Here is a 17,238-nt window from a genome sequence, read left to right on the forward strand (position 1 = left end):
GCAAAGTAATGCTCCAAATTCTCCAAGCCAGACTTCAGCAATATGTGAACCATGAACTTCCTGATGTTCAAGCTGGTTTTAGAAAAGGCAGAGGAACCAGAGATCAAATTGCCAACATCCACTGGATCATTGAAAAAGCAAGAGAGTTCCAGGAAAACATTTATTTCTGCTTTATTGACTATACCAAAGCCTTTGACTGTGTGGATCACAATAAACTGTGGAAAATTCTTCAAGAGATGGGAATACCAGACCACCTGACTTACCTCTTGAGAAATCTGTTTGAAGGTCAGGAAGCAACAGTTAGAAACTGGACATGGAACAACAGACTGGTTCCAAATTGGGAAAGGAGTACGTCAAGGCTGTATATTGTCACCGTGCTTATTTAACTTATATGCAGAATACATCATGAGAAACACTGGGCTGGATGAAGCACAAGCTGGAATCAAGATTAGGGGGGAGAAATATCAATAACCTCAGATATGCAGATGACACCACCTTTATGGCAGAAAGTGAAGAACTAAAGAGCCTCTTGATGAAAGTGAAAGAGGAGAGTGAAAAAGTTGACTTAAAGCTCAACATTCAGAAAACTAAGATCATGGCATCGGGTCCCATCACTTCATGGGAAATAGATGGGGAAACAGTGGAAACAGTAACAGACTTAATTTTGGGGGGCTCCAAAATCACTGCAGATGGTGATTGCAGTCATGAAAATAAAAGATGCTTACTCCTTGGAAGAAAAGTTATGACCAACCTAGACAGCACATTACTTTGTCAACAAAGGTCTGTCTAAGTCAAGGCTGTGGTTTTTCCAGTAGTCATGTATGGATGTGAGAGCTGGACTATAAAGAAAGCTAAGTACTGAAGAATTGATGCCTTTGAACTGTGGTATTGGAGAAGACTCTTGAGAATCCCTTGGATTGCAAGGAGATCCAACCAGTCCATCCTAAAGGAAATCAGTCCTGAATGTTCATTGGAAGGACTGATGTTGAAGCTGAAACTCCAATACTTTGGCCACCTGATGCAAAGAGCTGACTCATCTGAAAAGACCCTGATGCTGGGAAAGATTGAAGGCAGGAGGAGAAGGGGACGACGGAGGATGAGATGGTTGGATGGCATCACCGACTCAATGGACATGAGTTTGAGTAAACTCAGGGAGTTGGTGATGGACAGGGAGGCCTGGCATGCTGCAGTCATGGGGTTGCAAAGAGTTGGACACGACTGAGCAACTGAACTGAACTGATAAAAAGTTTCTCCTTGTACACTTATGTTTTATACTAGTTAATAGGAATTTTAACTGTATGAAACCTGTAATGTGAGACTTGGCCTATGCAGTGTTGAAAGACTGTGTTAGCAAAAAAAAAATGGACAGAAATTTAGATGATTCTTAATGAAAAAGGACAAAATGTACTAGAGATTACTTAAAATTTTAGAAGTATTGTAGTACCTGTCAAAGTGAGTTCAGAAAAGTAGAATGACCTCAAATATACCTTGGGTAGTTACTTCTTGATATGTTGAAGTAGACAAGCTGTTAGAAAGTGGCCCTTTTAGACCAAGTCGTTTGTTGGAGGACAGATAGAGCAGCAGTTTATTATCTGTTTTCCTGTCTCAGCAGGAAAAAAGTACTTTTGGGGAAGGGAGACAGTTTGGGACCTTTAATTTACGAGTAAGCTGTGTATATTAGACTCCAAACGAAGTTAATATACTTTATAGGGGAAAGCCATTAACAATGGAGTCAGGCAGAGTTTAATTTATGGCTACATTATGAACAATAACCTTTTATTTTTAAGGAAATAAAATTTGAATGGTCCATGGTTTGTTTTATATAGCTAAACAATTCTGTTGTAAAATATCTTAAATTTTGCATTTAAAAAAATTATTTTTTATTCCTCAGAATTCTTCGAGGCCATGCTGTCAGGCTAATTTTTAACTTGAAGCCAGGTCTATTGGTTGTTTATTTCTTACTACTCAGTTGGAGTGTGTCGAGGACCTCACATTAATGTATAAGCTGGGTAAAATATTTTCAAAGAAGTCAGTACACTGTGCAGGGAGAGAAAATGACACGCCCTGTAGCTGAATGGGAATGCTGATTGTCTGTGTCATGTGAACAGTTTAGTGAACTGTATAACCCAAGTGCTGATAGTTGAGGCATATGGATATTTATGCTTCACTCTTTCCAGTTTAATTTAATTTAATTAGGAATTAAATTAATCTCAAAATACAAGTGACCCTGGAGAACATATCATGGTTCTTGGGTGCTGTAGTGATGAAGGTGTAGGTTCTTTGTGGTTTGAGGCGGTCAGGCTGTCTCACTCATCCCTCATATGATATTTATACAAAACTAATGTGATACTTCCAAATACTGATCAAGTTTTTAGGAATAATTACTGTGTATAGTATATCGGTTTAGAAGGCAGCCAGTTATATAATCTTTATTTGTTGTAAAGTATTTTTAAACAAAATTTTCCTGTTAACTCTAAATGAATGTGGGGAACTTTCCCTTCTCCTCCTCGCCAAACCAGCAAGTATTTAGTATAGTAACTGCTGTTTATTGACAGCTTTCTCAGTGCCAGGTGCTGGGTCAAGTGCTTTGCACACTCAGCCTCTTCAGTCATCGCAATAACCCTGCAATTGTGGGTATTTTATTTGCATTCTAAATGGGCAGCCTGAAGTAGAGCTTCAGTTTCTGCCCAGGGCCACATAGCTCATTCAAATAGATGTCACATTGACTTCAAAACCCACACTCTTTTTGCTGAGTTACCTTGCCTCTCCCAGGAAGTGGTGCATGTGTGGATAAAAGCGTCCTGAAGAGGGAGAGGCAGAGGGGGCCGGTGGGGAGGGAGTGGGTGGGGGTGGGCTGGGGGGGATTGTACATTTTCTCCAAACAAGCATGTTTGGAAAAGATCTTCTTTTGAAGTGAATTTATTAGTGAATTCCATCTACTCTATAGGGCTTCCCTGGTGGCTCAGAGGTTAAAGCATCTGCCTGCAATGTGGGAGACCTGGGTTCGATCCCTGGGTTGGGAAGATCCCCTGGAGAAGGAAATGGCAACCCACTCCAGTTTTCTTGCCTGGAGAATCCCATGGACAGAGCAGCCTGGTGGGCTACAGTCCACAGGGTTGAAAAGAGTCGGACACGACTGAGCGACTTCACTTCACTTCACTTCATGTACTCTATAAGATATAAACGTATTTCACAGACGTGGAGACGTGTGTATATGTGTGTGTGCACACACACCCTCTCTCTGTGTGAAATAAGGATACCAAATGAATTTTCAGTGTTTTATCCATGATCCTAGAAGCAAGGTTGGCGTGAAACTAAAAGCAGACTTTGTATTCATGTACTGAGTGACAGTAAGGTTTTGTTTTCTCGTAGAGACACACTTGTGTTCTCTAACCAACATTACATAACATGTTAACATTTTATGGAGTGGCTGAGAATTGATGAAGCATTTAAATAACCTAGTGGTAAATTTTTCAGTCTGAGTGTTGAATTTCTCAAGTGATCTTTGAGTTAGGTGTTCTGAAATGCCTCATAATACCATGTGTGAAAGTGAAGTCGCTCAGTCGTGTCCGACTCTTTGCGTCCCCATGGACTGTAGCCTACCAGGCTCCTCTGTCCATGGGATTTTCCAGGCAATAATCCTGGAGTGGATTGCCATTTCCTTCTCTAGGGGATCTTCCCAACCCAGGGATCAAACCCGGGTCTCCCTCGTTGTAGACAGACGCTTTACCGTCTGAGCCACCAGTATTGCATTAAAGTTCTGAGTTCAAGAACAGTGAAATAGTCTGTGAAAGAGCCTTCACAGAGAGAAAGGAATCTTTCTGGCTGTAAGAATTTTTGAAGGAAAAAATACGTTTCTCTCAAGGTTTAAAAGTGGAGAAATAAAGCATTTTTATTAAGTAATAAAATATAATAATGATACTGTTGGTGCCCTGTTTTACACATGAGGGGACTGAGGTAGGAGGAGAGGTTAAATAACTTGCCCAGCTGACTGAGCCTTGACTGAGGCCCAGGCAGGCTAGATCTGGAACCCTTGTACTTGACCTCCCCAGGGCAATCAGGAGACAGTGAAGTTTAAGAGGGAGATTCCAGGCTGCTTTTGGAGTTGTTTTAGCTTGATGAGCTTATAGCCAGTGGTCAGTGTTACTTCTGAAATGGTGTCCTTTAACTTGAAATCCATACCTTGAGATCCCTGGGATCGTACAGACCAGGGTTTCTCAGCCCCTGGGCCACAGAGCGGGCTGTACCCCAGGAGGAGAGCAAGGCAGGCAAGCTCCATGCCTGTGGACAGCCTTTCCCTGTGCTCACGTTACCCCCTAGCTCCGCATCCTGTCAGATCAGCAGCAGCTTTGGATTCTCAAAGGAGCTCAGCCCTGTGCTTGAATCATCCCTAAACCATCCCCTTCCCCCGTCTCTGTCCGTGGAAAATTTGTCTTCCATGAAACTGGCCCCTGGTGCCCCAAAGGTTGGGAACCTCTGTTACAGACAGAGCCTTGTCAGGAAGCTACCGGCTTCTCGTGGCGCGAGGCTGGTTCACGGTTCCGCTTCACTGGACTTCACTCAGTGCATTGAGGTCGGTGAGAGGAGTATAGGGGCAGGGTATGGAGTTTAAAAAGGAGCTTGAAATAGAAAAAGTTCTAGCATTTTGGCTATGTAAGCTGGGAATGAAATACAAGAATTTAATATTAAAAACTGGGCTATAGTAAAGTCAGTCCACTCTCTCCTTGTTTTGCTGTGTCTTTAAGTTCACATGAATATGAAATGTCACTCTATGAAATTGTTACTTTATCAATTAGACCAAAAAAAAATTCCTTTTTAATACAGCATGTAGTGGAATGTGTTGATAAATGTTAATGCAGTTGAACATTGTGGGATTTTATCAAAAGAGTAGAGACTTCATGGATTTTTAGATCCTGAGTGCTATGTTGACAACCATCTTCCCTTTGCCATCAGACTATGAAAATAAAAACTTGATTCCTGTGGAAAGGTTCTTAAGAATAAAAGAGCATTTCTTAGAGACACACACTTTCAGTGGCTCAGTAACCATCTTGTTAGCCTTTATGTCTTATTGTCAGAAATACATACTTACTCAGCTCAGTTCAATTCAGTTGCTCAGTCGTGTCTGACTCTTTGTGACCCGGTGGACAGCAGCACCCCAGGCTTCCCTGTCCATCACCAAATCCCGGAGTTTGCTCACTCACGTCCATTGATGGTTGGATGGTGATGCCATCCAACCATCTCATCCTCTGTCGTCCCCTTCTCCTCCCACCCTCAATCTTTCCCAGCATCAGGGTCTTTTCTAATGAGTCAGCTCTTCGCCTCAGGTGGCCAAAGTATTGGAGCTTCATCATCAGTCCTTCCAATGACAATTCAGGACTGATTTCCTTTAGGATTGACTGGTCTGATCTCCTTGCAGTCCAAGGGTTCTCAAGAGTTTTCTTCAACGTATGTATTATCTTGCAGCATTTTTACTTTTCCTGTTGACGTGGAGGCCTGAAATTTTTTCTCTACTTATTTCTTAAACTCATCTTTAAAAAATTAAAAAAAGCGTATGTAAGAGAAACATAGTTTGAAATTAATATCTGCAGTTTTATAAATACTTTAACTCCACTCCCATTCATATACTGACTTTTGTGATATACAGCTTTGTATTTATGCTTCTTGAAGCCATTTTGATTACCTGCTGTCCACCTGGACACAAGGATACCAACTTGGGAAGAAATCATATCACACAGCTTTCATAACATAATAAAACATTATGTGAACCTCATATTAAAAATAGGTATGTATATTTAAAGAAAGCTGAGCACCAAAGAATTGATGCTTTTGAACTGTGGTGTTGGAGAAGACTCTTGAGAGTCTCTTGGACTGCAAGATCCAACCAATCCATCCTAAAGGAAATCCGTCCTGAATGTTCATTGGAAGGACTGATGTTGAAGCTGAAAACTCCAGTACTTTGGCCACCTGATGCGAAGAACTGACTCATTTGAAAAGATCCTGATGCTGGGAAGGATTGAAGGCAGGAGGAGAAGGGGACGACGGAGAATGAGATGGTTGGATAGCATCACCGACTCAGTGGGCATGAGTTTGGGTAAATTCCAGGAGTTATTGATGGACAGGGAGGCCTGGCGTGCTGCAGTCCATGGGGTCGCAAAGAGTCAGACACGACTGACTGAACTGGAGTGAACTGATGCATATTTATAATAATCATTTAAAATCTTTAAACTTTTTATATGTTGTCTTTTGTAATATATATGTAATATTTTTACTATTTGGAGATCAGTTTTCAAAACTTTAGGACAACAGTGTACGACTGGAACAATTTTGAATGTATTTTTCTCCATTAGTATTTTTTAATTTGATTAGGAGATAATCATTAAAATTAGCATTCCAACTTCCTGTATTTTTCATAATTTAACTCTTTTAACTTAGTTAATATTATAAGCTGTGCTGTGACAGGCATCAGTTAATTAAAAGATAAGTATGGTAGTAATTAGTTACTTCTTATCAGTTCTGAAATCCTTGCCTATTGTGTGGATAACAAACCTGTTTGTATGCATAGTCGAGCACTGACTGTGTGGCCCACCAGAATGAATTGAGAGTTTGTATATCCCACGGTACTAGACGTAACTGAGCTTCAGAACCACACTTCCAAAGTCCTGTGATCTGGCGGGAAGATTATACCTGAATCATAGATGAATATTGGACCTAAGGGTTTGGGGTTGGAGTGGGAGAGGGGATCCTAAATTATCTTTAGTTGCTTACAGTCATTTCTGTGATCTTGTCCACTTTAATTGCAAACTGATCTAAATCTTTTCTGTAGGAAATTTTGGGAGCGGTTTATTGCCCTGTGTCATGAAAACAATAGCCTGCATGGAATCACTTTTGAACAGATCAAAGCTCAGCTAGAGGCTTTAGAACTAAAGAAGACGTACGTGTTGAATCCACTGGCACCTGAATTTATACCCCGGGCTCTAAGAGCACAGCACGCGGGAAACACCAACAAACCGCAGCAATCACCCCCCAAGGTAAAGCCCGTTAGTAAAGTCGAAGAGGTTAAAGCGAGAGAACACACTGAGGTGTCAGAGCTGTTTTGGGCCTCAGGTTACTTCAAGTATTGGGGTTGACAACCAGCAGTTTCTGCAAGGAGCTTGTCCAGTGTGGGCATGTAAGTGAAAATACGGTGTGTTGATCAGCCACGCTACTTGATGGCATTATCATCCTCAAAACGTTTTCAAGGACCTGACTGGGTCCTTTGTTTAGTATAATCTCCCAGTCCTCTCTACTGATAGACATACTTTAGCAAGACATGAATAAAGCAAAGCAGCTTAAAAGACTGTCACACGTAGTAAAACCATGCTCTTACAGCATTTTTTTACAAGGAATAATATAACAATGTTTGTATAAAGAAAATAGTTCTCATCTCTTACTGATGATCGGCTAGTTTCAAGTGGAATTTGACAGTGTGAGAAAATTGGCCAACTTCCTGAAGATAACTTGAATTGTTTGTTGTTAAGAGTTTGTTGTAAGAAACAGTCCAGGCATTGGGATTGGATGTGGGGGAATCAGGGCCATTTCTACTTTTGAACTATAGTTATTTTGGGCAGAAACAGCTGTTTATTTGCTAGATTGCCTAAAAAAAGAGAAATGCTTGCACTTACCATCTAGAAAAGAAAGCTATGAGAGTGGTCTGTTTAGTATTTATTCTGGTTTTGGGGGGTATATTTATAGTCATCAGCATGATATTAAACTTACTGACACGAATTGAGAGAGTATGCCAGTTTGGGACTTCATTTTAAAAACGTAAAACATAAGGTGTAAGAAGTAATTACTGGTTTAATATCTTGAACCTTTTAGCTGAGTAGGTATTCAACTGAGATGAGAACTGATTTTCCCGTGTTAATATGCTGTTGTCTGAGTTTAATAGAAATGGACCTGATGTGCAGTAATGCTTCAGTGATTTGGGGTTGCCAGGAGATTAAGCATTTTGCATAACTGAATCCTCTAGATTTCTAAAGTTTAAACTATGAACAAACTAATAATCAACTTATTTATCAAATAGCTAAGTTTCTTCTATGTGACAGCCATTACAGTGTGTGCTAGAGAAGCAAATTAGCTCCAGTCTTCTTGTGGTAGATGTTGGAGGGATGATGGTCAGAGGAAGTACGTTCCACAAGTATGGAGGTTTAGGGTAGTTCCCACTATGGAGATACTGCTTAGGAGAGCACCGAGTGAACGGAGTGAGGGCAAGAGAGGGGAGGTGTGTCAGAAACTTAGGGTAGAAGCTCCCTTGGGGGCAAACGTTTTTGCCTATATTAGTTCCTGCTCCAGCCTCTGTGCCCAGAACAGCATCTGGTTTATCATAGGTGCTTAGAAGATGAGTGAGTGATGCCCAATAAGGAGCTCAGACAAAAAGCAAGAGGCATGAGAGAGAGCGAGCTCTCAGGGAGCCCCAAGTAGCTTAAAGTGTGTGAAGAGTGGAAACCCAGTTAGAAACCCTTAAACTTTATTGTTTTATATTTAAAATGTTGCAAAGACATTATACCTTTTGCACATTCTTAAAATACCATAACTACAATAAATTTTTAATTGACCAGTGTTAACATTAATCAATGTATGATAGATGTGGCTATATTTAAGCCGTGATACTAGATGTGTACTGACCCTAAGCAAGATCCTGAAGTTTGCTTTTGTTTTTATCTTAAAGGTAAAGAAAATATGTATTGAATCCACTTGCTTTTCTAAAACTCTAAGCTCCCTGAAGCCAAAACTCCAAGTCTCTGTACTCTTTATGGCACCTAGCGCCTAGCCCCTCTCCGCACGGAGTGGGCGCTCAGTAAGGATCTGATAAGTAAATAAAGGTTGTCATGCGTCCAGGAGAGCGCCATGTGGCTTTCTTCTTTCAACAGGAAGACTGTGTGATTAAAGGCCACAGTAGCTGTTTTCCGAGTTTTTTCTTTTTAACGTTTTAGGAAATTTTCTTCATTGATCCAATGGTTATCATCTGGTATTTTACTGTCACTAACACAGTGGTTCACTAAATTGTTTATATACCTGGCTATTTAAAGTTGTTACTTGTTCATATGTAATAATAGTGACTTTAGATAACTAAGGTACAGTGAGCCAAAGGTTACTTTTGTCATCCTCTCTCCCTTCACTCCCCAGTACTTTATTTTATTTCTATTAAATTGTTTTGAGGATTGAATTTGTACTGGAATCATTATTTTAAATCTAGCTTTCTATTGTAGAAAATTTCAAACGTATACATAAATAGAATAGTATAAGGAAGTCCGTATCATTTGGCTTCATTTAACTATCAATTTATCTTTAATTTTGTTTCACCTACAGCCCACTTCTCTCACTCTACCACCACCGCATATACACAATGGAGAATTTTGAAACAAATTTTGGATAATTTATTTCATATGCTAGACTCTTTTGATGAAGAGGAATTTACTTCACTGCAGTAAAAATGCTATTTCTGAAAACATGACATTAAGCCATGTCATTCCCCTCCCCGCCAAGTTTCCTTAATGTTTAACTTTTAATACAGTTCTTGGCGTAAGAAATGTTAAAGCTTAGTGTTGTTAATGTTGGGCTAAGACTTAAAATCACAGCAAGATTTAATGTGGATAAAGTCATCCAGGGGTGGGTGATGCTTGAACATGCTCTGGGACCTGCTTCCTCAGGACCGTCTTTGGCAGGAAAGCATGCCTCCAGCTGTTTATCAGTCAGGTCGCTTTTTTCTCCTCACTGAGATGTCGGTCCTGTGGTTTAGTGAAGGTGCAAAATATTTCAGATGTGAGGAGCAGCAGGTAGTCCTAGCTAAGCTTTCATTGCCTCACTGTCTCCAGGCATCATGTATTTGTTGGAAAGCGTCTGTTTCACAGGTGCCTACAGAGTGTGTATGGAGGACTTGATTTGCCTGTCTTCGGTCTGCTTAGTCCTAGGCTCCATGCTGGAGCAGTGTTGAGAAGCTGCTAAAATGGAAAGGGTTCATTTGTACCTCTCCGAGAGGTATTCAGAGGGTGGATAGTGTTCAGAAATGGACCTTCTGAGCAGACTGTAGCGTTGTTTTCTGGACTGTAGTTTGTGCGGCATTCCTCACTGTCTCCAGCTACTTGTGTGTGTCTTAGTCTTCCGTTAGCCTCTACCTTTCCCTTTTCACTCTCACGCATTGGAGAAGGAAATGGCAACCCACTCCAGTGTTCTTGCCTGGAAAATCCCAGAGACGGCGGAGCCTGGTGGGCTGCCGTCTATGGGGTCACACGGAGTCGGACACGACTGAAGTGACTCAGCAGCAGCAGCAGCAGGCAGGGTGGACATGTCGTGGGCCCCCACAGACATTTGTTGAATGAATAAATGGAAAGTGATGAAAGAATGAGTGAATGAAAAGTAATTAATTGAATGAATAAACGGTAGAGTTAAAAAAAAAACAGGCCTCAAAAAATAGATGATACGAACTGCATTTACTTATGATCTTTCTACCAGAGGTATGTGTACTTTCTGAGATGTATTCACAAAAGTTTGGAATTATCATCATAGAATGACTTTTACAGTTAGTCCCAGCTGACTGCTGCATTATTATTTTGTTCATATGCTACCAAACAGTGTGTGTTTTGCATAGACCACGCACACTTACTGCCCTGCCGTTGCACACTTGGTCTAAATACGCTGGACGAGCTTCCCAGCACTGAACCACACTGAAGTGCAGCGAGCAGTACCGGTGCCGGGTGCGCTTGAAGATAGTATGCTGTCTTTTAATGTGAGAGTCCTCAGGTTGCTTTTTTCCCCCATTTATTCAGCACTATTCATTGGGCCAGGAGATGTTGTAGGTTCAGGGAATCATTAAGGAGGTAAACAGATAAACTCCCAGATATTCAGGTCCTTTCAGACTTTACATGCATCGTCTGCCTCAACAGAGTCATCACAACAGCACTGAGATGTGGATGTTATCTTTCCAAGTTTCTTTTCCACTCAGGTGATCAACATAGCACCACGGTGCTGGTGTGTATTGTCTACTCTAGACTATTATTACTCTCTGTGTTGGTTTCCTATTGCTGCTGTAACAAGTTAGCACACACTAAGTGACTTGAAACAACACGCATTTCCTATCTCACATTTCTTTGAGTCAGATGTCCAGGCTCTTTTGGTTGGTTTCTTGGCTCTGCACCTCAGGAGGCCAGGATCAAGGTGTTGGTCAGCTGGGCTCTTATCTAAGGTCATGCAGGCTGTTGGCAGAATCCAGTCTTTGTGGCTGTAAGGACTGGGGTTCCTGTCTCTCTGCTGGCTGTCACCTGGGAGCCATTTTTAGCCTCTGCTGACTTCTCTCCAGTTCCCCACTGTGGCCCCGCATCTCAGAGCTGTCAGCAGTGCATGCAGCCTTCTGTCTCTGGGAATCTCTGACTTCCCCTTCTGCCACATCCCTTACTGCCTTTTCTACCGCATCTCTGACTCCAGCTGGAGAGATTTCCCTTGTTTTAAGGCTCATGTGATTAGATTGGGTCTCCCCAGATAATCCAGGATAATCTTCCTGTATTGTCTTTAGTTACATCTGCAGAGTCCCCTTTGCCCCATAACATGGGGCCAGGGATTGAGGTGGACATATCTGTGGGGGACTGCTCTGCTTCCCACACTGACTACACTGCTGTGGTTTCTCCACGTGCTACACAGTTGCCCCTGGTTGACGGGTTTACCGGCTAAGAAATCTGAACAGTTTGTTAACCTCTTGGACCAATCTTAACTCTGTGCCACTGGCTCTCCTTTCTTCTGCCGAGCGTCTGCCTGCGGCTGCTCCTGTTCTCACTTCTAACTGCCTGTGCTTCTCATCTTCCCGCTGTGCTGCCGTCCTTGCTGTGCGCTCCTTGTGCTCACTTGCTCTCCTTTCTTCTGCCTGCTTTTCTTTTCACTTCTCTCTTCCTCAGAAGCTCGTTTTTTGTTTTTGTTTGTTTGTTTTTATAGCTAATGACAGTTACTGTGAACCTTCTCTGGTTAATGAACCAACTGTGATTCTTCCTGGACTGTTTTTGTTTTTGTTTTAACTTTTTAAGAGTTAGAGCTTAGCTGCCCTTGCATACCCATCTCTAACCAGCTGGATGATCTGGGTATTTAAAGTGCTAACTGATAGGGAGATAAATGAGGCATCACTGACCTTTGCTCTAGTCAAGAATGAACTTTTCTTCTTGCTGTAGACATTACCCCTACTTGAGTTTTCAGGTGTAATATACAAAATAAAAAATTCATGTGGCTGAAGGGTGAGTTGTATAGTGTGCTTACTTGTGCTATACAGTGGCTTAGTATGTTCAGTTCAGCCCATGGAAAGAGAAAAAACAAGTTTTAAAGTCTAGACACGCACAGCCATTGTTTCTTCAAATGTTATTTCTGCCCCAGAGTCATCATTTTTAATGCCACTGTATGAATCTGCCATTGCTTATTTTATTAAATTTTCTATTGATGGCCATTTAGATCCCTACCAGTGCGATCACTGTGTTGAAGTGTATGCACATTTCTGATGCTTTTGACATGCACTGCCACATTACATTCTAGAAAACTTGTACATTATTTTAAGCAGATTATGACACTGTGTACTTTCCTGTTCACTCAGTAAATTGTACAGTGTAAGGCCACCATGAGTCACGCTCACAATGTAAGACCACCATGAGTCACGCTCACAATGTAAGACCACCGTGAGTCACGCTCACAATGTAAGACCACCGTGAGTCACGCTCACAATGTAAGACCACCGTGAGTCACGCTCACAATGTAAGGCCACCGTGAGTCACGCTCACAATGTAAGGCCACCGTGAGTCACGCTCACAATGTAAGACCACCGTGAGTCACGCTCACAATGTAAGGCCACCGTGAATCACGCTCACAATGTAAGGCCACCGTGAGTCACAGTCACGCTCACAATGTAAGACCACCGCGAGTCACGCTCACAGTGTAAGGCCACCGCGAGTCACGCTCACAGTGTAAGGCCACCGCGAGTCACGCTCACAGTGTAAGGCCACCGCGAGTCACGCTCACAGTGTAAGGCCACCGCGAGTCACGCTCACAGTGTAAGGCCACCGCGAGTCACGCTCACAGTGTAAGGCCACCGCGAGTCACGCTCACAGTGTAAGGCCACCGCGAGTCACGCTCACAGTGTAAGGCCACCGTGAGTCACGCTCACAGTGTAAGGCCACCGTGAGTCACGCTCACAATATAAGACCATATAAGACCACCGTGAGTCACGCTCACAATGTAAGACCACCGTGAGTCACGCTCACAATGTAAGGCCACCGTGAGTCACGCTCACAATGTAAGGCCACCGTGAGTCACGCTCACAATGTAAGGCCACCGTGAGTCACGCTCACAATGTAAGGCCACCGTGAGTCACGCTCACAATGTAAGGCCACTGTGAGTCACGCTCACAATGTAAGACCACCGTGAGTCACACTCACAGCATCTCACACCCAGAGCGTATTTACGTCCACGTCACCATTTTAAAGGCTCTCATCCTCAAGAGTTGAAGACGGATATGTTTCCCTCGAAAAGAGCTTGTACATCCTCATCTAATTCATAGAGAATTGATAGAGAAGCTGCAAAGGAATAGAATTTAGGTGTCAGTCATATTTGTGCATATTTCTTTTAACATAAAAATTCGTTTAAAAAGAAAAAAGAATTTTAAGTACCCTTAATTTGAAGTTGAGGAAACTTGAGGCCTAGCACCATGACTTAGTGTTTAAAACAGAAACTCAGCTCAGAGGCATCTATGGGTTGTTAATTACAGACTCACAATCTTTAAATTTTAATTGTTGTTCTGTACATTTCTTTTGCATGGGACTAGGAAAATGGTTATTGTTCTTTCATATTAGGTATGTTTAAATTATTATACATTTGTGTTTTTCTGTAAAGGGGAAAAGCCTCCATCATACCCAGAATGATCATTTCCAGAATGATGGAATTGGTAAGTGGAAGAATTAGTCCTATGAAAACTTGTTTTTGTGATGTAAGACATTTATCCCAGATTTCATGGGGAGAGGGACACGCAGACCCTCTAAAAGTTGGAACTCAGCCAACTTTTATTTAACACAACTGTTCTTGTGAATGCTTTGATATGTCATATCTGTCAAGGGGTGGTTTTATGGGCACCAAGGTACATGCTCTAGAAGTTGTGAGGATGAACATTTAAGCCTCCTGTGCAGTATAAGGTTTTGATATAATATTGATATATCATTGATATCTTACAAATGTTTGTTTATACATTTTAAGATAAAGTTTATTTGATTCAAAATGTTGCAGAATTATCAAAGAAAAAGCACAAAAAATTTTTTAAAAATTTCAGAATTATGCTTTTAAAACAATAATTGCTTAACCATTTTGTACATGACTGTGTAACAGTTGCAGGTCAGAACTTTATTCTGAAGAATTGTGTTTGTTTTCTACTCTAGAAGAATGTTTACTGTATGTGCATGTTTATGTGTTATATGTATGGTTGTCTCTTTTGAAAGACATGTCTCCAGCTCCTTGCAAGACATTTAAAATTACGCTAGTTTATAAAAGGGCTTCCCTGCTAGATCAGTTGGTAAAGAATCCACCTGCAATGCAGAAGACCCCGGTTGGATTCCTGGGTCTGGAAGATCTGCTGGAGAAGGGATAGGCTATCCACTCCAGTATTCTTGGGCTTCCCTTGTGAGAAAGTTTATAAAAGAAATACATTGTACCTCTCAAGTCAAATAATTTCAGTGAATGTGGTAAAATGATTATGTTTTTTTAATATGCTTTACTCTTCCACACTGATAACTCTTTGATTATAAGATACCTTATGGCAAACCTAGGAAATGTATTTTGCTGTGGGATGACTTTAATTATTTTTGTCTATGTCAATATGTAGAGCTATTATGTCCTTTTTCTATTTGTTTTTCAGTTCAGCCCAATCCCTCTGTGCTTATTGGCAATCCTATCAGAGCATATACTCCTCCACCTCCTCTTGGACCTCACCCAAATTTGGGGAAATCTCCAAGTCCTGTTCAAAGAATCGATCCTCACACTGGGACGAGTATTCTTTATGTACCTGCTGTCTATGGAGGGAATGTCGTTATGTCGGTGCCTGTACCTGTAAGTAGCTGTTTTTAAGATACTCTCTATCGAATGAGATAAAATAGGATTCACTAAATTCCTACCCAAATAGTGTTCTACCAGTCTCTCTTTTCAGCTTTTCAGTGCCTGTAAGCTTCTTTAAAAGCAGCTCTTATGGCCCCAAAAATGTGAATTGTTGCTTACAGTTTGTTACTGGATTGTCAGTGGCTGTCAAGAAATCTGTAGATTGGATGTTTTGATTGAGAAGCCTTTGTATTGTTTTAAATATTTTTACTGGGAAAAGTTGGGCTAAAAGTTAACAGAGCTAGTAAATTGGACTCTTGTTTTGTAAAGTGATGTTTTTATTTTATCTTTTGCCTTTTCATTCTTCTATAATTTACTACCGCTCCCTAAGAAGGAGACAGAAAGGCACAGAGCAGTCTAGCTCCCTTGGATCTAAACATATCTGAGGAATTCCATGCCTTCCTTGCAAATCCTGCCTGTACTTAAAAACATTATTAAATCATTTCTAAGACTGCCTAGATTTTTAGAGGGTTTCCAACTTATGTAAAACTCATTTTTATTTTCTTTAAGATTTTTGAATATTTTGGTAAGTGAAAAATTTACTGTTAAACAAATATTTCCAAATTCAGGAATTTTTAGCCTAGAAAATATTTCTTTCATTTAAGACAAGTGCTATAATTTCAAATGGAGGTGATCACTGTCAAGGATCTTGGACACCCCTGTCCACACTCCCAAAATGCAAAAATGCATAGCTGCTGGCATTTTTCAGCCGTATTGGTCATGATAGTTCACAATCACGGCAGCCAGGGAGGATAACTGTCAATAAGAAGTATCTCATTTATGTCGACTCCCCATAGACTTTGAATTTTAGCTGAGTTATTTCTTCCCAGACAGCCTGGCAACATTATACATCATCTGCTTTAAATAGTAAGTCGCTTAGGATCTAGATTTCATTTCGCTAGGTCACAGAGGCTTTTATTATATAAGATTTCTAAGAGTCTGCATTTAACAGTTAGATTCAAATAATAGAGATGGTAGCTCAGATGTCATCATATTTATTCCTTTTGTGTTAATATGCAGCAATTATATATTTAGACACACCTAAAGAAATTTTCTGTTTCTGTAGTTTAATTAATCAGAAGCATTAGTTAAATTAGTGACCTGTTTGAATTTTGCTGACAGTAAATGAACCTTAAATGATTTGGTTAGTCATATAAAAGAGTAGTAATACATATTTTTTTGGGTTGAGACTCTTTAGACTGAATTCTTTCTTAAATTTTTTCCCTGTTCTTTTATTCAAGTTTATTAAACCATATATCTATACAGTTATGACTTTAAAAGGCAATTTTCATGGTAATCTGTTACATATGTACATTCATATTGAAGGAAAATGATTCAAGTCTATAAAATGATTCGATGCCTCAAAAAATAATTGTTAATACCTATTTTAAGTCCTTGATTTCTTCCTAACCTAGTGTATACAGGAAATGATCAATTTTCCCTTCCACACTAAAGATTCAAAGAGCTAGTTAAGATACAACCATCATTCTACCAGTTGTTACCACCAGCATTCGTTTTGTAGTTATTCAGTTTGGTAGAATTAACATCTCTGTGTGTTTGCTCTTTCCTAATTAATAGCACTATAGCAGTTTGACTGCCAAAATGCCCTTAAAGCAATTATTTTGTTTCTTGTAATAACCTAGGTGCCATGGACAGGATACCAGGGCAGGTTTGCGGTTGATCCTCGAATCATTACACACCAGGCAGCAATGGCCTACAACATGAACCTCTTACAGACACATGGACGTGGGTCTCCTATTCCTTATGGCCTTGGGCACCACCCACCTGTCAGCATAGGGCAGCCACAGAATCAGCATCAGGAGAAGGATCAGCATGAGCAAAGTCGCAACGGTGAGCTGCTTCATTGTTCTCATGCTCATTAGTTGATGACATGCCAAGTGGTATCACCATGTAAAGTTCCTCTAGCAGGATGGTTGTTAGCTTGTTCATAGAAGACCTCTTTGAGAAGGAATCCAATATAAAAACCCTGGGTCCTCTCTCCAGAAGACACAGATATGTGCACAGATATACATAATTTGCATGAAGCCTGTCACTTACGATTAATATTATCCATTTTCTGAAAAAAAAGTTAGT

At 40.7% G+C, this 17,238-nt stretch overlaps 1 protein-coding gene across 29 annotated transcripts in view; it reads left to right on the top strand.

Moving 5' to 3' along the window:
• HELZ (helicase with zinc finger) overlaps window positions 1-17,238 on the top strand; it is a 152,661-nt gene that overhangs the window by 93,662 nt on the left and 41,761 nt on the right. For all 29 annotated transcript variants that reach the window (XM_086355704.1, XM_086355717.1, XM_086355703.1 and 26 more), the window contains 4 exons: window positions 6,824-7,028; window positions 13,897-13,948; window positions 14,909-15,099; window positions 16,788-16,995. In XM_086355704.1, coding sequence (XP_086211830.1) covers window positions 6,824-7,028; window positions 13,897-13,948; window positions 14,909-15,099; window positions 16,788-16,995 — 656 coding nt within the window. The remainder of the gene's footprint in view (window positions 1-6,823; window positions 7,029-13,896; window positions 13,949-14,908; window positions 15,100-16,787; window positions 16,996-17,238) is intronic.

The sequence above is a fragment of the Bos grunniens genome, chromosome 19 (genome assembly GCF_055505025.1).
Source record: "Bos grunniens cultivar Pamir isolate PY7600 chromosome 19, Bosgru_T2T1.0, whole genome shotgun sequence".
Classification (NCBI taxonomy): Eukaryota; Metazoa; Chordata; class Mammalia; order Artiodactyla; family Bovidae; genus Bos; species Bos grunniens.